Below are 21,780 nucleotides of genomic sequence, written 5' to 3'. Positions count from 1 at the left end.
TCTCATAATTTCACATGACCTTTATCATGAGATTGAAGTCTATGAAACTATGTCCTTGACTGGTTTGTCAGATGCTACAAACGTAAGCTATTCCAAGACCATTTGCAACCAGTGGATATTTGGTTAATTCATAACTAATTTTGTTGTGCAACTGGTTGTAAGTAAAAGTGTAAATATCTGCAAGGGATTTGAAAAGGGCAACCCACAAGGGAGCTCAGTAGTGAATACAGAATGACTCTCTCCCCACTTCCCCCTCTCCCCCCTTCCCTCTCTCCCTCCATCTCTGTCTGCCTTTGCAGCAATGGCCCCACAGTGGGCTCAGCCAGAGAAGATGGAGAAGAAGCTGCATGCCGTCCCGGCCAGCAAGACCGTAAAGTTCCGTTGCCAGGCCAGCGGCAACCCCACCCCCACTCTCAAGTGGTTCAAGAACGGCAAGGAGTTCAAGAGGGACCAGCGTATCGGGGGTTTTAAGGTAAACCTTCCCTTTACCGGCGCCCCTCCCCCTCTCCCTCTCCCTCCCCCACCCTGCTCTTTTGTTCTGTGTGTCAGTGGCCTGTTGGCCCGTAGGTGGGGGGTGGAGGGGGGGGGGCTAGTTTCACACCTGAGCTGGGAAAGAATGTGAGGTGAAACCCTATGCCACAAAGGGACAATTGTGCCACAATGGGAATGCCTGCAGGGGGGCCACTCGAGCCCCCGCCATCCGGGACAGGCTGTATTCACTTGGCTGGACTGTCCTCGTTTGGAACAGCTGGATGCGCCGTTTTTTTTTTTTTTTTGTTTTGTTTTTTGAGCTGAACCAGCTCGAGAGCCGGCTCTGACGTTTGGGCATGCCGCCCGGTGTTCTGGGCAAGATCCGACCGGGCCAGCTCTTTGCCTGCCGGAGTCCCAAGTGTGGGGCATTTGGGACCACTTTACCCACTTCAGCTCTTTCTTTGTCAGCCGTGATGTTGACAAAAGCATTCCTTCGTTCAGGTACTGAAAGTGCATCCCATCCCATTGCTGAATTGGGTCCATCCAGAGTTTCACCTTTATTTGCCCCTATTGGACGTATTAGTGTATGACTAATCATATTACATCAATGTATGAGTCACCACAGGCAGGTCATTTAATTATAAGTATTCTTTCAAGAGCTTTGTAGCAAAAATTGTCTGCAGTCGTTCAAGTGAATGTCAAATCTTATGTTCCAGCACAGTTGTGTTCTGTTAGAAATGTTTACATTTTAGAATGCTTGAGGCCTTTCAGGAAAATACCAATAAAGAGAAAAATGTTTCGGGAAAATAAATGACAACATAGGAACAGGTTGGTTGGGGCAGTTAAGGTCTTGAATCCACAAAGTTGCGTGTTTTACTTGGAATGCTGCATAGAGAGACCAAATGTCTACACATTAATTAAATCCACCTGGAACTTTCCGGTCAGGCCTTGGTTATACCTTTCCACTTCATTTTTGCTGAACATTGAGGAGTTTTGTTTTCCATGAAAGACCACATTGTTTCCAGTAACATTTTATAAACCCTCTTGAAATGGAAAACATTTGTAAACCCTCAATTGATTATATTAACTTAACTTAGATCATATTAATTTTGTCTTTGAAAATAAGCTAGCTGGAAGAAGTTACTTTTGAGTTGATACATTTTGGAGTGAGTAAGTTATACAGGCACAGTTGCTATTTCAGGATCCGGTGTGTGTGTGTATGTGCGCGTGCGTGTGTACATGTGTGCGCGCTTGCGTATCCACCATGGCATACTTAAACTTACAAGCACAAGTGCAGTTTGACATCACAGTCAATCAGTGCCGCAAAAATTGCTGCCATATTATCCTTCAATACCTGAGCTGGGTTATGCCCACCTACACAGACATCCCTGCTTTGGCTGGAACAGTTGGTAACACTGTATGTGTTCTTCAGACTGCCACCTGTGGCAGAAAGGAGTATTGCAGCTATGCAGCCACTTCATTCTGGGGACTGAGTCTATACTTGTAGATTGCTTTCCTCTGAAAAAAGTTTGCATCACTTCAAAGACAGAAGCATGTGTAAAAATCTGGACTCAAAAAAAAATGTCAGTGAATTTTACTGTAATAGTCTAAAATATATGGAATATATTTATTAATTAATATTCATATGAATGTATGGAATTGTAAACAGCTGAAATGTAACTATTTCATATTTACGGTGAATAAATACAGTAGTTAACATTTGTTAGATATACAGGCCTGCTACTTTATTTGTAACATTGTTAACGTTGTTTATGCGTTGAAGTTCTGGCTACACAGTCGCTGGCTTTTTATCTTAAAATGAGCTTTTTTCAGTGGGTGAGTCAGTATGAGGTGCTTTGCTTTTTCCTGTGAACTGAGATACATTAACGCTAATGGGAGGCACACAGTGGGCACAGGTGTGACGAGACTGCGGGGAGGCAGATGTCGGCATCCATTTTGGGCATGGACAGCTTAAGCAGCATGCATGAGAAGGGAAGGAGATGAAGCGGAGCAGATGCACTGCATTATGGAGAGCTTTTTGGAGCGTTAAGCATTCCCCGGCTCTGGGCTTGACGTGGAGTTAATGATGCTTGCCTGGCTTGTCTGACTCCCATATGGAGTAACAGCGACACTTTGGTGGTCAAGCAGTAGTGAAAGAGATGGACAACATGTACATGTTTGTATTTGACATGTACATACTTTAGCCTGTGGCCTTAGATGCCACATGTCACCTGTACTTAGTACTGCAAAGGTTTTACCATCTGCTCTGTAGTGCAGGGACTCACAAACTTTCCAAGCTAAAGACTTCTGGAATCGATATATTGCCTGCAGTCCATTCCTTATGAAAATGAAGCCAGTTTGTTTAGATATGGAAATAATCTTGTTTTTAAAAAATCGAGGAATTAAAAATACCCACAAGTAAGCTGTTCCAAAAGCTGTGTTCAGTTTGAGTGGAACCGTCTCTGGAAGGGCGTGGCTTGTTTTCATGTGTACTGAATCTCGCGACCTGCCTCAACCCCTTTCATGGCCCGCCGGTGGGTCCCGACCCGCAGTTTGGGAACTGTGGCCCCCATCCCCTCCGCTCGGTGGTGAGTGACAGACGTGCCTGGACGTCTCCGCCCGAGGCAAGGCCCCCCGGCATCTGCTTTCCCCATCAAGGTGCTGTCTTGCATCCTGCTCGGGAGCCCCCCCCACCCACCCCCCGCCTCTCCCCTCCCCCCAGCTGGGACACATTAAGTAGTTTCCTCTCCTCTGGCAGAACTCCCCCAGCCAGGCGAGCACACTTTACCATCTGGACCCTGTTTTTGCAGTCAAGGTGCAAAGGTCTGCACCGGTGGCTGGGGACATCTCCGAATGGGTGCCTTTGCCCCCCCCCCCCACACACACATTTACGAGCCTGGATCTATTGTTCACGTATTCTAAACGTATGGATCTGGGAGGGGGGAGTAATGCGGACCATCTGGACAGGAACAGCAGAACCCCATTTCCTTCCATCTTTTTCACTTAATAATTCAGACTCTTTAATTTGGAGAATTGTACTGCACTCAAACAGGCCCATTTGTGTGCACTTTTGATCTGTTCAATGCCTTAGTGCTGTCATTTTAAGTGAACCGAGGGGTACTAATGACATGTTGCTATTGACTCTGTGGACCATTAAGTGAAACTAAATCAATGTGTGTAGGGGTCTGTGTATGTTGTAGTTGGTGGAAGAGAATGGTAGGGATGGTGTTAAGAATTTTAGTCCCTCTTTGTTACACACAGCAGCCTTTACATTCTCACATCACTGTGGCTGTTGCCTTTTACAGGGTTCATTGTTCTTCTGGATTCACAGTTGTTTGGTTTTATTTTAGTTGGCTATGTGTTTGGTACAGAGATTCTTTAAACGGAATGAATTATTGAGGGGTGGGGGGAGGGTGGTGGCCTTGTTCTACCAGAAGTTAAATACTACAGGAAAAAGTAGAAAGATCTGGATGTTTCTTTAAGCTGGAAAAGTAGTTGCATGTTGCTTATAGCTTTGAATTGAGTCTGAGCTCAGGTTACTTATTTCTAAAACAGAAGAAAGCATATATAATGTTATGGTAGTCCCCACTGATTGCATGATTCTACTGCAACGGTAAATGGTTGTAGATACAAACTGACATTTGCAGGTAAATTCAGAAAATATTTTACGATTTTAAATGCTAAATGACTGTGCTGAAGCTGAACAACTAGTAGGACACAGTCAATTGTTAAACTGTTAAACCAGTGGAGTCTACGGAAGGTAAATTCCAGATTCTATTGAAACGGATGAAGTATTCCATAAAATATCTAAAATATGTTTATATATTTGTAAGGCTTTCAGTTGGTGGAGCCCTAAGCTCATTTTGCATCTAGTCAGATCCTGACCAGACTTAAGAGACTGCAAGAAATGATTTGCTTGGTTAGAATTTACGAAAGAGAAGATTGATTTGATAGAGCAGCACTGTTCACTGTCCCTACAGATAGGCCCCAGAATCTAATTTAGCAAATCCTTGAACGTGTGTGTGGAGAATTGCTCAATAAGTAATTTGATTACCAGTATATTTCCACATGAGTTGTGGTATGCTGGAAACACGGGGACCTTCGGCACGCGAGTCCTTCTCCAGAGCCTTTATCTGCTGTTTTTACCATTTAGAAATCTGAACCTCGTTCTCCTCTTCCTCCCCGTCAGGTTCGAGAGCACATGTGGACCATCATCATGGAGTCGGTGGTGCCCTCAGACAAGGGCAACTACACCTGCCTGGTGGAAAACGAGCATGGAAGCATAAACCACACCTACCAGCTGGATGTTGTCGGTCAGTCTCTCTCCTCTGTGTCTAACTTAATTGTCTTTCAATTGCCCCACAATATTTTTGCAGTCCCAGAAATCAATGTAATGTTATCCGTATAACGGGATGAATTGTTGAGTTGAAGTGACTGGTGTGCCAGCTGGATAGTTTGTGTATATACCTGATCTGTATCACATGGTTGTTTTGCATTGTTTTGAACACATGCATGCGGAGACGTGTTTGAGTCCAGCATTTTGCTTGGCTGGCGTTTGAGTGCTCTCATGTAAACACAGTTGCTTACTCGACACGTAAGCGTTCGGCACTCTGCAAACAGTAGGCCGAGTGTGCATAATGTGTACAAAAAAAACCAAAAAACACAACTCTGATGATTATGCCCTCTCCACCCTGCCCTCTCTTTGACTTGCATACCATTAAGTCATTAAATCGCACCCCCTCCCTCGCTTCCTCAGGGCCTGAAGGCCTCTGGGATCTCACGCATCGATGACTTCATACCCAAGCCCTGATCAACTGTGAGATCATACTTGAGATGGAGCCTAATTTGACAAGCCTGCTCCAACCCCAACACTGAGCCACGTATCTAAAGCGATTGAAACCCTGAACGTTTGTCATGGCGCCATTTGCCACCCTCATTAGTATCCGTAAAGATTGATCGGCGGTTAGCGTTGGGGCCGTTTAAACATTTCTCTCCGGGGCTGTGACTCTTACGAAAGAGCCAGTGCAGGCAACAGCTCAGGACGCGCCGTCTGCAGGCGTGTGTTTTTCCAGTCTGTTCGTCGAAATAGTAGCAATTACCGAGGCGGCAGATATCTGCAAGGAAACTGCCATTACCCTCACTGTGCGACTGCAGCCTGCGTGGAGCGAAAACCAGGGAGCTCAGCTCAAACAGGGCCGCACAAAGTTTTGTGCGTTTGTTTTCCTTGTTTTCCTCCATCCCGCTCCCTTCTTTAATTACCTCATCCCTCTCCTTGTGACCGAGCCTCATTGTTTCAGCTCCACTGTATGTTGAAGCGTTTTGCTTAATCTTGCGCAGATGTGGTGATCTTGGATGTACGGAACACTACCCGAGCCCCTCATCTGACCATGCCTCGTTGTTTTTCTCCCTGTCCGTTTGTCTGTGACTGTGGTCCATGTGTTTGTCTGTCTGTCTGTCTTCATTTGTGTGTGTGTATCTGTGTGCATATATGTGTGTGATTTGTGTGCATGTCTGTGTCTGTGTGCACGCGTGTGTGTGCGTGCGTTTGTGTGTTTGCGTGTGCGTTCACGTGTGTAATTGTGCGCTTCTGTATGGCTCGTGCCCGCTTCGCAGAGCGTTCCCCCCACAGACCTATCCTCCAGGCGGGGCTGCCGGCCAATCGCACGGTGGTGGTGGGGAGCGACGTGGAGTTCGAGTGCAAAGTGTTCAGCGACCCCCAGCCCCACATCCAGTGGCTGAAGCACATCGAGGTCAACGGCAGCCGCGTGGGTCCGGACGGCCTGCCCTACGTGCGCATCCTCAAGGTACGGAGGACCGCTCTGATCCGGACTGACAGATAGACGGCCCTCGCCTCCACATACCGCCGTTCCCTGGCTCTAGTTGCCTATAATGACCGTTTGTTATGTACGATAATAGCCTGCAGTGAGACGTGACCTCCTTGTCGACTTTATTTAAAAGAATTATGTAGTTATGTAGCAGACAAGTATTGAGTTTCCATAAAATGGTGTAATCCATCTGCATAGCTAATCTCGGGCCTTATTGAGTATTTTGTGTATCGTTTTCCTTTCCTGTTGCATTGTTCTTGTTTTGGCATACCCTAAATGAGCCCTGAAAAAGTAGTCTGAGGCTGAGCCCTCGTATCAGAAGCACACATCCCGCTTGTTGACGGGGCCGTGCTCGATTTCCTGTTCCCAGCTGAAGAAACAGCAGCGATGTATGCCCAGACCCGGTCGTTTTAAAAAATAAAAAAAACTTGTGTGGTGGCCCGGCCTGGCCTTTGCCCTACCCTGCTTTTAAAAGGATGCTGACCTCTCTTTTTGTTTTCAGCACTCGGGGGTCAATAGCTCGGACACTCAGGTGCTGACCCTCTACAATGTGACGGAGGAGGAGAGCGGGGAGTATATATGTAAAGTGTCCAATTATATAGGAGAGGCCAATCAGTCGGCCTGGCTGACCGTCACCAGGCACCAAGACTCAGGTAACTGCCTTAGAGTAGCAGGTCTGACGGGCCACGGGCCCAGTCAGTCAGTCAGTCAGTCAGTCAAGTCAGTCAGCCAGCCAGCCAGTCAGTCAGTCAGTCAGTCAGTCTGTCAGGCAGTCTGTCTGTCAGTCGATCAGTCTGACAGTAAATCAGTCAGTCAGTTGAATAGTCAGCCAGTCAGGTAGAAAGTCAGTCAGTCAGTGAGTCAGTCAGCAGGTTGGCAGGTTCACAAGGGCAGCCTGGAAAGGCAGGGCTCAGGAAGAGTCGTTACGACCACCTCAGCTGCTTCTCCCTCCCTCCCTCGCTCCCTCCCTCCCTCGGTGTTTCTGACTGAGAATGACGCCATGGAAAATCCCAGCAGAGCGGCGGAAAGTGTTTTGCTTTTGATTTGCGCTGTCCTCTTCTTTTCTTTTTTTTTTTTTTTTCCCCGGGCCTCTGCCCCCCGTTCCTGTGCCCTCCTAAAAAGGGCCTCCCTTGCCATCCCACACAGTTCTCCTAGCTGCCTTACCTTGCAAGGCCTTCTGTTCCGCTCAGTCGCTCTTTCTGAGCACGACTCCTGTTTCTCCTCTCTCTCCCTCTCTCAATCTCTCTCTCTCTCTTACAATCTCTAATATCTCTAATTCTCTTTGTTTCTCTTTTCATTCTCCCTCTCCACTCAGAACTTTTCCATCAGATCTTTTCTCTCCCTTTGTCAAAGTGATCTTTTCTTCTGCTGCATGAAGGGTGTGCGTGTGTGCGTGTTTGCGCCTGCGTGTGTATGATTTTGTACGCTCTGCTGGGGAATGTTCCATGTAGCCCATCTCCAGCATGTTCGAGATGGGAACTGAGGGGGTTGTGCCACCCCCCTTCTCCTCCTCCTCCAATGGTGACGGGTCAGTTTAGGGTCCAGCTGTTCGGTCTCCTCCTCCTCTAACCCTCCTCCTCCACTAACAGGGTATCGGAGGGAAATCGTCAGCATCCCCCCCCACCCCACCCCCGTGCAATGGGTGGATGTGGGTTTTAGGGGGATGGGGTGGTGTTGGGACTGAGGGAGGGGTACACTCCTTTTGTCCCCACCCTGTGAAAGCCTTCCTTTCGCCTTTTTCTCATACTGTCTGTGTTGGGCCTTTTGTCGGGTCTGCTTCCATTGTTCTTTTCTAGACTGCTGGCCTTAACACCACGGACAAGGAAATGGAAGTCCTCCAACTGAGGAATGTGTCTTTTGATGACGCTGGGGAGTATACCTGCTTGGCGGGCAATTCTATCGGGTTCTCTCATCACTCTGCATGGTTGACCGTTTTTAAAGGTATAAATGGTTCTTTTCTATTCTTCTCTCTCATGTACCTCCTCTGTCCCCCCCCTCCCTGTTCCTACATGGTCGTGCCACCCAGTCACTCGCTGAGATATTTGCTGCTGTACAGCTTTTCGGAGACACACACACACACACGCACACACGCACACTTGAGACGAGCAGTTTTGCAGGAGCTTTCCACATCAGCAGTAACACACTCTCACTGACCTCAGAGGGCTGCCTCACGTGTAATTAAAGTCTTAATTACAGGCGCTAAGTGGTCTCCTAATCAAAACATGTCATTTGCTCGCTAAGCAGGGGTTCTTGCCTGGAGCAGCTAGCGTGGATTCACTTTATTATGCACGTACGGCTATATTTGTCTTCAGTACAGCACCTTAGGTGCTCAAAGTTGACATCAACTGTATCTCACAATTTCATTATCTTCAGTACAGTACTCCACATTACTGTCCAGTGCACATGTTCCAGCAGTGACAGCAGGCTAGATTTGGGACCTAACCAAACCTCCCCTTTCTTCCTCTCTCCATGGTTCCCCTTCCCATATCCACCTCCATTGGATGGGACAGGATGGTCCATGAATTTAAAAAAAGATCCTTCTCTCTTTTTCCTTTTGTATGTTTAATGAAACCACTGCAAGTCAAACATGTCAGTGCCACAGCAGGCCATTGGTCACAGTTACAGGTCCCAATGCTGAGACGTAGGCTTCTGCTAGGTCGATAATCCAAACTTAACGCAGGGCCCCTGGGAAGTATTGTTTTTTTAAATGGAGCAGTCATCACGTTCTGCTTTCACAGCTACAAGAACATAGTGCGGTTGACCAAGGTTACAACCTACAATTGCGGTATGGCATTTTAAAACATGGACGTTTTACAGAAAGTACAAAGGTTTGGTCCTGTGAAAGTGACTGTTTCCTTATTGAGCTGAAGGTAGCTTCTTTGCAATTGGAGTACTTGACATTGCAGTGAGAGTCGTTTCATTCAAACTGGTTTCCCACTGTTATCAAACAAATGTTGTTGAAATTAACTCTTATAAGGCTGATTACTTTGGGCAAGGGGTATGAAGAGCACCGCCTCTGTGGGCACGTGCCCTGCCGAAGTCATTTCCCCGCTGGGAAATACTGTAGGGGCTAAGTGTGCTCTTCAAGGTTGCTGGTGATAATTGACCCACCTCTGTGGATGCTTTATTTCCTGTTGGGAATAAGCCTCGTGTCCAATTATCAAGCCCCCCCGTCCCTCAGCCTCTGAACACAAGCAGAGCTCTCTTGTGTTAATGGTGTTGGTGGGGTTCAGTGCTGGTGTCTTTCCAAGAACGGAGGGAAGCAGGGATATGAGATTTATTTGGTCATCCTCTACCAGTGAGTGTAGAACTGGATATTTAGGAGTCCTCTTTTCCAGCCAGATTGTGACAACAGCACCCGGAAATGCTGCTTTTTACACTGCCTTGTAAAGTGTAAGGTTTTAACTTCTGTGACCAAATTGCATTATGTATTTGTTTTGCATGTTACTATTTCCACATAATATAATGGTCATTTTTTGTTTTACACGTTAATTTGGGCAAGTTGTTTTCAAGTTGTTGGGCAAGTGTTTATGACTTCCAATGTCTAAACCATGGTAACTATGTTGATTCCCTGAGGTAATAATTATGAGTAACATTTTCATATACGTCTTGTATGCTTTAAGCATCTTTAAGGTATATTGCATCTTTAAGGTATATTGCATCTTTAAGGTGCATATTCAAGTAATGAAAGAAACTTGTGTCAAAAACATATTGAAAGTGTATTATTATGTTTAATTATGGTAAGACTAGGACTTCAGTGTACACTCTGACCCATCATGTAGTCATACCTGCTTATATTCAACATGATAGTATGAGGTATCATTTGAAATGCACTATAGTTATACTTGCTTGACCACAAAGCAAGACATTTTCCACAACATGGTAAAAACAACATATAGTTAGTGATACAAAAATAAGATATCTATTTGTGTGCCATAACAAAGCTAATTCGGAAAGTATTTCTGGTTTTCATACTTTGTCCTCCGTTACAAATTCAGCAGATTTCATCTAATTGCTTTTCTTTTTTCAACCTTGTGGCACCCACTGCAGACATGTCACACAGGCCTAATCAAAAACACAGCACACCGCGTAACGGAAAAACAACTTGCCTTGATTTGTATTCATGGTTCTAAAAATGCGTAATCCGAACATCACCACAGATGCCGTTATGGGTAAAACATTTCATGAAGATATATCAGTAGTAATTTGGTTGCAGAAGTTAATTGTACCCATTGAGATGTGAGCGATTTTAATTATAGCGCTTCAGCAGATGTTCACAGTAAGACTGCGAGAGAGTGAGTGACTCCTGACTATCCCGCTCTTAATACAGATCAGATTTCAACAGTATTGTAATTCAGTGCATTCCAGCCATAATTTCATAATGATGTCCCAGTTATTTTCTGTGGGAACCATTGCAAATATGCAATTTGTGTGTTTAAAATATATGTTTTTAAATTTTTTGCAATACATTGTGTTATATTAAGAGACACTGGTTTACGGTATGTTAATGTGATTCGATTTCAGTTTCTTTTCTGTTCCAGTGATAAGCAGAGCATGCTTTGTTACCCTGTTTGATATCAAGCCATGGCATTTTTCCTTTTCCCCCACCCTCTTTTTTTGTAAATGTGGAATAATGGAAAGTTAGATTTTTTTTAGTGGTTCTGCAGGAAATTACTGGAAACATCAGGGAACAAAAATGTATTCTGTTAGTCGGTGCCTTCAGTCTGCACACGCAAAGCCTGCATAGAAAGGATTCAATTAAGTACATTTTAAAAATGGAAAACATCAGCAAATATTGGGAAATTAGATTATGAACATTCATGTACAATTTAGAAAGAAAAGACTTAGGAGTGCCCCTGCACTATTAATATCATATTTAAAAAGAAATGTAAATGATGTAGGTTATCCTCATGTATGTAGGTAGGATTGTTGCGTGTGCGTTTGTTTGTTTTGTGTTTTGGAGCGAGTGAGCAGTTGTCATTTTTTGACAAAGTTAATTTACAAAACCCAAACCCCCACCCCTCCCCCCCACCACACCCAAACGAAAAATGAAAGGCTGTTTAGTACTGTACGGCTATGACATACATATTTGAACATGTAGTGCATTTTATGTATTTTGAATAGAAACCAATCTAAACTAGCATTGACCAACAAACCTTTTTAAAAAAATCTTTGGTATGGTATCCAATGCGGTGTCTAAATGGGGGGGGACACCCTACTAAAATGGCCTGCCTGTCCCAGTATTCATTTTTATGCTGTAATAAAATTGTATCAATGTTTGGCAAAAACCCATTGACGATGGCAGCATTTAAATGGCAAATTTAAGATCCTTTACACCGCTGTCTGAATTGGCTTTGAGTGACACGTGGATTTGTCCCTGTAGTGTTCTCGGCATGTGCAGGCTGCTGGTGATTTTTCTGGACAGGATAGGCCTGTTTCATGCTTCTGCAGGGAACGCTGGTGTGTCACACAGGCAAAGAATGTGGGTGAAACCCTATGCCACAAAGAAGCGATTATGGTGCCACAATAGGAGTTTGTGTTCGGTTTTCTGTGCCAGCCGTGTCAAGGGTACTGGTTTTTATACATCAGGGTGTGTGTGTGTGTGTGTGTGTGTGTGTGTGTGCACTTGCACCCTTGTTTTATTTAATGCAGGTGTGCTTTTCTGATTTGTGTTCAGGACTTGTCCATGCAGTACCTGTGCCTGTTTCCACTTTCTGTGCATGTGTTGTGCTTCAGTCTCTGCTGCTCTGCACATTATTGAAATCTGAGGGTGTGTGCTTTGCCCTCGTGCTTGACTTCCTTCCTCCCACCCGTGCCCCGCCCTCCCTGTGCCCAGCCTCGCCCCCTTCCCCAGTACCCAGTCAGACCTACCTGGAGGTGCTGATCTACTGCGTGGGCTTCTTCCTCATCTGCGTCATGGTGGTCGTCGCCATCATCTTCAAGATGCGCAGCTCCTCCAAGAAGAGCGACTTCAACAGCCAGCTGGCCGTCCACAAGCTGGCCAAGAGCATTCCACTGCGCAGACAGGTAACAGAAAGTAGATAGGGGGTTTGAAATCCTTACATCCCTTCCTTCTTTTCTATCCTTTAAAAACCTCTTGGATTTTTAAGTTGCATTTGTTTATATCGAGGTAAAGTTTAATTGTAAATTGTCTTGTGCAATGTATTCCACCGAAATGTGCAGTGTTCGCTGAACTTGCTGCTATTCTTGGACTTGATTATATGGGTTTGTTTTTGTGTAACTCTGTGGATATGAAAACACTGATTTACTGGTAGAGTCAAAGGGCTGTTTTCAGTGAGCCTCTGAGGTGAGTCAACCAGGTAAGAATGTGAACTGCAGGTTCATCGTGTGCCTTTAGGGTGTCTGAGTCCTTCCGCACACACTGTGCTGAAACTCTCCTGCTCAGGAGGGTTCTCCTGTTTGTGTTCTCTCGCTCTCTCGCTCTCTCCCTCTCTCCTCCCCTGACCCCTGTGTGAGGAGCACAACTCTCCATCATCCTCTGTGTGCAGTCTCTGGATTATAGGCTCTAAATAGATTTGTGTTAGTCCCTGTATCGCTATCTTTAAATCTTCCTTCCCCCCCCCCCCACCCGAGCCTCCCGTCTCGGTCCCACTCTCGTGAGGATAACCTGTAGGCCTCTGTCCGCAGGTGTCGGTGGACTCGAGCTCCTCCCTCCATTCCGGGGTGATGCTGGTGCGCCCCTCGCGCCTCTCCTCCAGCGGGTCGCCCATGCTGTCGGGGGTGTCGGAGTACGAGCTGCCCCAGGACCCCCGCTGGGAGCTGCCCCGGGACAGGTAGGCGGGGTCACACAGTGCACTCAGACAGCCAGCGGGGACCGGTTAACGACGGGTGGTAGACGCTAAGGGGGCGGACTGTTCTAACTGTCCAGTTCAGTCCAGTCAGTACTTTTAAGAGGCATTTTTAACACGCTAAGACTCTCAAGGGTAGATCTGCTAAGAATAAATTCTGAGAAGAGGTCGTGCTGCTTATTGTTCAACATCTGCAAATGCTATTCATGCTATTTTGTAGTGTGTGCTGACAAAAAAAAGAAACTATTGAGCCATACGGTAGAGGAAATCGGTTGAATGACCGCTAAATGAACCACTTCATTATTTCTTGAAAACATCTTGCCACCTCAGTTCATAGAGTTGGACCATTTGAGTGAATGATTTTTTATTAAAGCGGCATCGTTAATGGAGTCTTGTGTCTGTACAATGAAAAACAGCCTGCTTATATTGCTGCAGAAATTACCGTTGTGTTGAAAACGCCTGGGTGATGTGTTGGGCTTACCCAATGGTGTGTCCATTTTTGTTTTCCAGGCTGGTCCTTGGGAAGCCCTTGGGGGAGGGCTGCTTTGGGCAGGTGGTGATGGGGGAGGCCCAGGGTTTGGACAAAGAGAAGCCCAACCGTTTGACCAAGGTGGCTGTCAAGATGCTGAAATGTAAGTTTTAGGTGTTGAGTCAAGTGTACCACCATCCATCCCAACAAGTCACTGTCCTCTTTGCATTTTCTCAAGGCTTGATCACCTTGTTATGTGAACTTGTGATCAAGTACTTTTCGGAAGGGAAACAATTTGTTCAGCATCAATGATATAAGGTTTGATTTGACCAAAATGCTACCAAAACGCTCAGTGCTTTACATTGAGTTAGCCTGTTGATGGCAACATGTTTTACTGTTCGTTCAGAGCTGTTTAATTCCCTCTTCTTCATTGTGATAAAGTTGTTGGGTGCACTTTGAAATCGGAATTGACAGTTGCTAATAAGCAAAGCCAAAGGGGAGTCATTCACCATGAGCGCTGATAAGCAGAAAGTGAGATTATAAAGAAGCAGATGGTGGAAATGGCCACTTCAGAGCAACCGGCCAAGTGTCAGTGGGTCTGACAAGGATAGGAAACTGCACAACTCAGTGCTGAGGCAGGAGGGAGGGGAAGCACTGAACAAACAGCAAGAGGCATCTGCCACTGGCACACGGCCACTGTACAAGCGCACCGTCCCTTTGAGAGTATAAAAAAACCAGCACAGAAATTTATGAGAAACCACGGCTTGGATGTATGACTGTCTTCATAAAAATGCATGGGGGTGTGTGTGGGGCAAGTGAGTGGGGGGGGGGGGGGGGGGGGTGTGTTCCCCTAAGCTTTTTATTCGATCTGCTCTCTTTCTGATGCCGAGCACGTTCCCGCACACTTCCTGAGCTTGCTTTCCCAGAGGGGTGGAGGGTGGGGGTGGGGAGGGGGGGGGGCGCTGGGTGGACGGCAGGACGTTTGGAAAGGAAATGGGGTCGGCCCGGCTCGGCCAGCCACCCCGGCCAGGCCTCTGCACCCTGGTGAGGCAGCAGTAAATGCAGGGGAACAGGAGCGTTCTGTGGAGCTGTGCGGGACCGGACCCAACGTCCCGCCGACAGTAAATCACAGCGCCTGAACTCTGCCTGAACCGGAGCACTTGAAAGATGGACTGTACTCTTGCTGCAGGGTCCCTGGTAGATCATCCCCGCTGATAGTTCGCTGCAGCTCTGGGAACCATTTTGTTTAAATCTTTCCATGTTTGGCTAACACTCTTGGATGGCATCATGAAAGTAGCTCATAAATTCTCTGTTGCTGGGTCAGGGGAAGGGCAAACATTTGTGTAATTTTGTCAGGGGGACTTACCTGGTCAGTTCTAAAATGCAGAAATTTTTTCAAAGATTTTCAAAACTTGTAAAAATGTTGTGCTTGATTATGTTGCAGTTTCATGTATATTCATCGCTGGTGTAGTAACAACTGAAGTTGATTTGTGAAATTCTAGTGCTTTTTTTTTTACCAGACGGTGTCACTGACCCTGTTGCTTTTGACCAACAGCTGATGCCACGGAGAAGGACCTGTCTGACCTCATCTCTGAGATGGAGATGATGAAGATCATCGGGAAACACAAGAACATCATCAACCTGCTGGGAGCATGCACTCAGGATGGTGAGTCAGCCTGCAAGGGGTTCACTGTCCCAATATCCAGGGACAGACACCAGGCAGATAGAACAGATTAACTTACTATGACAAAGATCACCATAATTATGACAAAGTCTGTAGTATTGTACCAGAGAATTTTCATGTACTTGCGCGCTGCCAGTGTAATTGACTCAGATTTGTCTGTATGACTGAATTTTCTCGGTGTAGCACTGTTTATTTGGCCTTGTTGTACGAAATTATTGTAGGTTGCTCTGGGAAAGAGCTGAATTGCAAATATAACCAGACTGAGCATGATTAGTGTCATGATTCCCACAAGTTTTGAAAGGGTGGCACAGCAGGGGTGTAGTGGGGGAGCATGCCATGTGCGCATTTCCGGAACAGAACGCGTGCGATTGGAACAGTAAGTGGCTCCGACATCAGCCTCTGAACTCCCAGCTTGAGATGACCGCAGCTGCTGGCAGCGCCGCAGTATCCTTCAAATCTTCATTGACAGCCTCTGGCTCCACGCTCTGCCTTGTAAAAGCATTAGCCTCCGCTGACCCCCCCTCAGTTAGTACTGCCTGTCCTGGCGTCACAGAGCACCAGGGCGCCTGGTCATCGTTTTACCTGTTTTCCTCATGTTTTAGGGAGCCCGTTGAGCCAAGCTACTCTCCTGAGGCCGGCCTGTGCTGCAGTCATTTTACAGTCGGGGCTCCTTGTCCTGTTTGCTCTTGCCCGTGCAACCGGCTCCAAATGTTTTTGTTTTTGGTCATTATTCTCAGCATCCGTTATTCTCAGCATCCTTCAGGAGGAAGCGGGAAATCACTCAACTATTTTCTGTCACATTAATCCACTGAAAGAATATGTCAAAATGGTACTTTTATTTGACATTTTGTATTCTTTGGACCATCTTTCGTATTTCTTTATTGCGTTATCAATCATTATTGCTTCCTCCTAGCCAACCAATGCAGAGAATAGATGATCACTGTCCCTTTTGTGGTGTAGTATGTAAGGGCAGGATGCTACGGAGAAACACAGTCCCTAGCGCAAGCTACTCCAGGCACTCCTAATTCAGCTGGTAGAATGGGTGCCGAGAGACTTAGCTCCATGCAAAGCTGAGGCTTCTCTGTGTTCCTCCACGCAGGTCCTCTGTACGTTATTGTGGAATACGCCTCCAAAGGCAACCTGCGGGAGTACCTGCGGGCCCGCCGGCCCCCGGGCATGGAGTACTGCTACAACCCCGACCAGGTGCCCGTGGAGAACATGTCCATCAAAGACCTGGTGTCCTGCGCCTACCAGGTGGCCAGGGGCATGGAGTATCTGGCCTCCAAAAAGGTAACTCCTTCGGCGCCCGCACTTACGGCAGCCTAAAGCCGTTGTTAATCTGAACATTGGTGTTAGCAGCTCTGGTCCTGTCCTTTAATGTTTCGGTCCAGCAGGCTTGCTGGTTCTCTTGAACCCCCTAATGTTCTCAGTCTGGGGAAGAGAAGTTAATTTAGCGGAGATATCTGGTCTCTTTGAAGCGGAAATTGCGGCCATGGCTGAGCAGCCATGTTCTGGGGAAAAGCACTGCCTCCTGCGGCCATCTTGCTGTGTTTCCAGGGTAAGCGGTCGATCTGATGTCTGTGTTTGCCTGTGCAGTGTATTCACAGAGATCTGGCTGCTCGTAACGTCCTGGTAACCGAGGACAACGTGATGAAGATTGCTGATTTTGGCCTTGCCAGAGACATTCACCACATTGATTACTACAAGAAAACCACCAACGTGAGTAGCTATTCTATTTTTTTTTATTTCAAGTCATTTGGATTCTTCATTGAAAATGAGGCTTTGCTCCTGTGGGAGCTTCTACTCTACATCTACAGGTACCACAAGCTTGTGCCCTGTGACATTTCTTTATATTGTCAATATAATTTTGCAGTAATAGCTTTTTGGTATTGATTTTGCTAAAGAATTTTTTTTTTTGGGGTTACTGAAACTTCTAGTTTTCATTGTATGCATCTGGTGGTCATTATTGAAGGAACTGTAACCTTAGCTCTGAACTCTTAATTATGTAAACATGACCAGAAGATGCTTAAAACCAAATACATGATAAGTAGAGCAGCGCTATTCAGCTGGCTGAGATCGGCATCTGCACTGTGTCTGCATATTTCACATTAGTGGCAGAATAATGTGTAATAGCTATTTTTATTTTAAAAAGGCATCTACATATAAAAATGACATATTAATGCTATGTAATAATATAGAATGCCATGGCTCTTTTCAGGGACGCTTGCCAGTGAAGTGGATGGCTCCAGAGGCTCTGTTTGATCGGATATACACACACCAGAGTGATGTGTGAGTATTGAATACTTTCCCTAGATTGAGAAGCTTAGCGGAATTTCTATGGTATTTGTATTGTTCTTGACAGCCTGCTTTCACTTGACTTGCCTGGATTTGGAGCTCGGCCAACTCTTGGTTTTAGAATGCTCCCTAGTACATTTTAGTTTAAATTGCCTTCAGGCCATCCCAGGTGTGTCCAAGAAAGTTCAGTGAGAACGCTGCTTGAGATCGATGATGGTCATTGGTTCCACACAAAGTCTCCAGTTGGTCAGTGTGATAGGATTGTTTTTCTGTCTTCTTTGTGTTGATTGGCTGCTTCTGTGTCGCAGGTGGTCTTTCGGGGTTCTGCTGTGGGAAATCTTCACGTTGGGCGGGTCCCCCTATCCAGGTGTCCCAGTGGAGGAGCTCTTTAAGCTGCTGAAAGAGGGACACCGCATGGACAAGCCCTCCACCTGTACTCATGAGCTGTAAGAATCACCCAGCATGCCCAGGGCCCAGAAATGCATCTCTGTTTAGGGGAGGGGGGATGAGATATTTCTGTTCAGATTGATGAATCTGAATAACTTTGGCCAGCCCTGGCACCAATCCTATTTTCTCTATAGAGCATATCAGATGCAGCAGCGCTACCCAGACTTGATTTATTGTGGTTGATTTTCTGTCACTGGCATATGGCCCATCTACTTTTAATCAATTTGCCTTGCACTAGGTTGTTTGACCATCACTGTTGGGCAAGGTCTTCCTCCTCGGTTGTGCTTCTGAGAGAAGCATTTTTGGGTTTATTAAATTTTCTTCTGTTCTGGTGTACTGAGCGTATGCTCACATTACAGAACACCCCTCATTGTGCTCCTTCTCCCCCTCCCTCCCTTCTCAGGTACATGATGATGAGGGACTGCTGGCATGCCGTCCCCTCTCAGAGACCCACCTTCAAACAGCTGGTTGAGGACCTGGATCGCACCCTGGCCATGACGTCCAACCAGGTGAGGGCGTTCCCGGTAGCGCCGACCTGGGCCCCAGCCGTGAGAACTGTACCCGCCATAGTGCTTTCATTGTGAGATTTAATGTGCCGAGGCAAGATAAGGCTAATGAATTAATGGAGCCCTTAAAGTTAATGAATTAAACATTTACGGTCCTTGCATTGGCTATCGAGTCTGATAAAACGGTGATACCGGTGATGGATTAGGCATGCAAGCCTGGACAATGGAGTGTGTTTGTAACGAATTTATTTGTTTCTGTCCTTCCCCATCGCCCTTCCCTGTCTATATCCCTGTGCCCGTTCAAGGAGTACTTGGACCTCTCGGTACCCCTGGACCAGTACTCCCCCAGCTATCCGGACACCCGCAGCTCCACGTGCTCCTCGGGGGAGGACTCGGTCTTCTCCCACGACGCCGGGGCGGAGGAGCCCTGTCTGCCCAAGTTCCCTCCACAGCCCAATGGGGTGGCCTTCAAGAAGCGCTGAATCTCGCCCCCCTCCCCACCGTCTCCACATTCCCGTCTTCGCCCCGCTGGCCTGGACCGCAGACTGTTTGGACCACGACCGCCACAGGTGCTATCTTTTGGGGTGGGTGGGGGAGAGGATTTTGCCCCGTAACCTTTGGAGCATGAGGGGGAACAAAAACAAACATTCTGCCATGCGCCTGGACTCGCATCCGTGAGCCATTTTTGTGGTTCCATGCCTTGGGCGGACATTTTTTTCAGACACTCTGTGGTTTGACCACTGGCCTCTGAAACCAGGCTGGAGGACTTGAGGTTTCTCACTTGTTTTTTTCTTCTTCTGGCACTTTCCTTTGTGGGGGGGGGTGAAACCCCCACTGGACTGCTGAAGGAAACTGGAAGACAAAGACTGATAAATGGGTGCTGGTTCGGTGGGAGAGCAACAGAAGTGAGAAAATCCCTCCTTTTTTTGTTTGTTTTTTTTTTTTTTTTTTTTTTTTTTACTCAGAGTCTCGTCTCCCCTGCTCCCATTTCTATTTTTGTTCTTTACACAAATGACTAGTCATGCTTTTCAGGCCTAATCCATTAATGAATATCTCCAAGGCTGCCAGACAGCTTTGCTTTCGCGATGTGCAGTCTCTATGTTCAGACCAGGGCCGGCAAGCATTCTGTAAATACAGTTAGAAATTTATAAATATGAATATATATTTACACCGTACTCTTATTTTTATTATTTGTTTTTCTTTTTGTACCAGGCGACTGATGCTTTATTGTATTTTTGGAATGTTGTCTTTTGGGGGAGGGGGTTAATGGGGAAAGGAGGTAAATTTATGAGGGGGGGGGGGGGGGGGGGGGCTTGCCAAGTTTTGGTGTTTGATGAAATTATGCTGAAATAATATTGGCCATGACATGGCCAGTCATGGATTGATTTTTGCCCCTCCGAGACCTGCTGCTCAAATACATATTTTATGTTCCTCTGGCTGTCATCTTGACCCTATGAGTGCTTGTATGCAATTGTAAGGACTTTTGGAAATGGCTGTCTTGCAAGGAAGCCCATGTCTCTGTGTTAATCTGTAAGCTAAAGTTTGCTGGTGGTGACAATCACAAAACTGAGATGAACGTGTTTTATACTGTAAATTCCCATTTTCCTTAACTGCTCTGATTTTGAAAGGGTGTGTGTGTGGCCAGTTATCAGCTCAACCTTTATGGACACGTATTGATGTATTATTCCTAGTGTCCCCAGTAAAAGTGCACCAGGTTAACGGTTACCGATCATTGACCGGGGAACAAAACTGTTGAACATCCACCAATAAATCTGCCAAAGCTATGGACAACGTGCGTCAGAAACTGCAGGTCACTTTAACAGCGTGTATATGTCATGTGAAGATCTATATGATGCTGTAAATGCATGTACACCAGTTAGTGCGTTAGTTTTCAGTCGACTTGCCGAACCAAGATTCACAGAAACGCTTATGTCAACATAAAGAATTACAATAAATAAAATGTTATTGAAAAACCAAATCATTAAAGCTTTCGGAGTAAAGGAAGTATTTAATAATAAACGGGACCATAAATTTCACGACTTTGCTTGTGTTTTGTAGATGTAAATCAGAGAGGTAGTGTCGGCCATTTTAATCTCCTGCCCGTTTAGCGCAGGTTACCGGGGGCAATTAAATATGGTAATGTGCTGCTGACATCAGAGCCTGCCGGCCAGCACCGAGAGGCCCGTCCAGCCGTAAACGGGTAATTTACGGCGGTGGGGACCCGTCCATCTGCGGCGCTGCTCCATCCGTCAGCCTGAGGCCCCGGGACCCGCGAGCCGATGCGTCACCTGGGCCTTTCGGCGGGACCGCGGTGTCCCTCCAGCCCGACAATGCTCCCGGTCCCCCGCCGCGATCCTGCCCCCAGCCACAGGATTATAGGGACAAGCATGCTGGGCCTTTCCTACAGGACTGAAGGGGGAAGTGGTGAGCATCTGGGGGAACATTGCAGGCCTAATTGAGGGTGTTGTGTGTGTGCGTACGTGTATGTGTGTGTACATTTAGGGGTGTGTGTAGCTAGGCAATGTGCAGGCAGCTGCATTTTGGTCAGTTATCAAATATGTGGGTAGGTCTGCTTTTCTTCAGAAGTGTATCTATGTGCGACTGTGCCCAAAACACAACCTTATCTTAATATTTAGTGAAACCAAAAACCAAATTCTGTAAGCAGTTGGATTGTTTTGTCCATTAAGCAATTCCCTGAAGGATGGCTACAGTAAGCCTAATAATTCTCTAGCGTTCTTCTTGTACACAAATGATGTCTATAATCGTAGCAGTAATGGTGTTTATAATAAATAAGAAACGGTGCCCTTTGTTTTCAGTGCTGAAGTGTTCTGAGAAACAAGCCTGTTTTTTTTTCCCAGGAAGGGGCCCTATCGCATATCCAAATTTCTTAAACGAAAGCAGAATTCTATTAATCCCTGGAAACGCGTGTTGTTAAAAAGTGACATCTGCCTACTGTAACCGCCACCGCCATTAAGCGTCACATATAAGTGTTCAATGAACTGCAGAAACTTGCGTTTATGACCAGTTAATGGTGCGTGCCTCAGACGTACGGTGCAATTAAGTGGACGGTATTATCACCTCTGACAGATGGCCCTAGGAATGGCTTGGAAGTGTGAGGTGCTTCTGGGAACTGTCTCCGTGGAACCCAAACTACCATAGACGCCCACCCACTTCCCGAGCACTGCCACCTAGTCCCTAAATGGTGCGCTCGCTCCCCGTGTCACGCATTGTAAAATGACCTTTCCTGCTCACCAATCATAAAAGCATGACTCGT

The 21,780-nt window shown here is 46.4% G+C and overlaps 1 protein-coding gene across 7 annotated transcripts in view; it reads left to right on the top strand.

Annotated features, from left to right (window-relative positions):
• Positions 1-19,797, top strand: part of fgfr1a (fibroblast growth factor receptor 1a) — a 44,991-nt gene extending 25,194 nt beyond the window's left edge. For 2 of the 7 annotated variants that reach the window (XM_035378807.1, XM_035378806.1), the window contains 14 exons: positions 300-472; positions 4,661-4,784; positions 6,085-6,275; positions 6,799-6,949; positions 12,133-12,329; positions 12,945-13,090; positions 13,616-13,737; positions 15,130-15,240; positions 16,358-16,548; positions 16,855-16,977; positions 17,477-17,547; positions 17,862-17,999; positions 18,404-18,509; positions 18,812-19,797. In XM_035378807.1, coding sequence (XP_035234698.1) covers positions 300-472; positions 4,661-4,784; positions 6,085-6,275; positions 6,799-6,949; positions 12,133-12,329; positions 12,945-13,090; positions 13,616-13,737; positions 15,130-15,240; positions 16,358-16,548; positions 16,855-16,977; positions 17,477-17,547; positions 17,862-17,999; positions 18,404-18,509; positions 18,812-18,988 — 2,021 coding nt within the window. In that variant the 3' untranslated portion in view covers positions 18,989-19,797. Of the gene's footprint in view, positions 1-299; positions 473-4,660; positions 4,785-6,084; positions 6,276-6,798; positions 6,950-8,092; positions 8,238-12,132; positions 12,330-12,944; positions 13,091-13,615; positions 13,738-15,129; positions 15,241-16,357; positions 16,549-16,854; positions 16,978-17,476; positions 17,548-17,861; positions 18,000-18,403; positions 18,510-18,811 lie in introns of all 7 variants that reach the window. The other 5 variants (XM_035378810.1, XM_035378812.1, XM_035378811.1 and 2 more) reach the window with 5 other exon arrangements.
• Positions 19,798-21,780: the final 1,983 nt, after the last annotated feature.

The sequence above is a fragment of the Anguilla anguilla genome, chromosome 10 (genome assembly GCF_013347855.1).
Source record: "Anguilla anguilla isolate fAngAng1 chromosome 10, fAngAng1.pri, whole genome shotgun sequence".
Taxonomy (NCBI): Eukaryota; Metazoa; Chordata; class Actinopteri; order Anguilliformes; family Anguillidae; genus Anguilla; species Anguilla anguilla.
Note: the sequence above shows the minus strand (reverse complement) of the source record. Positions and strands in the feature narration are given on the sequence as shown.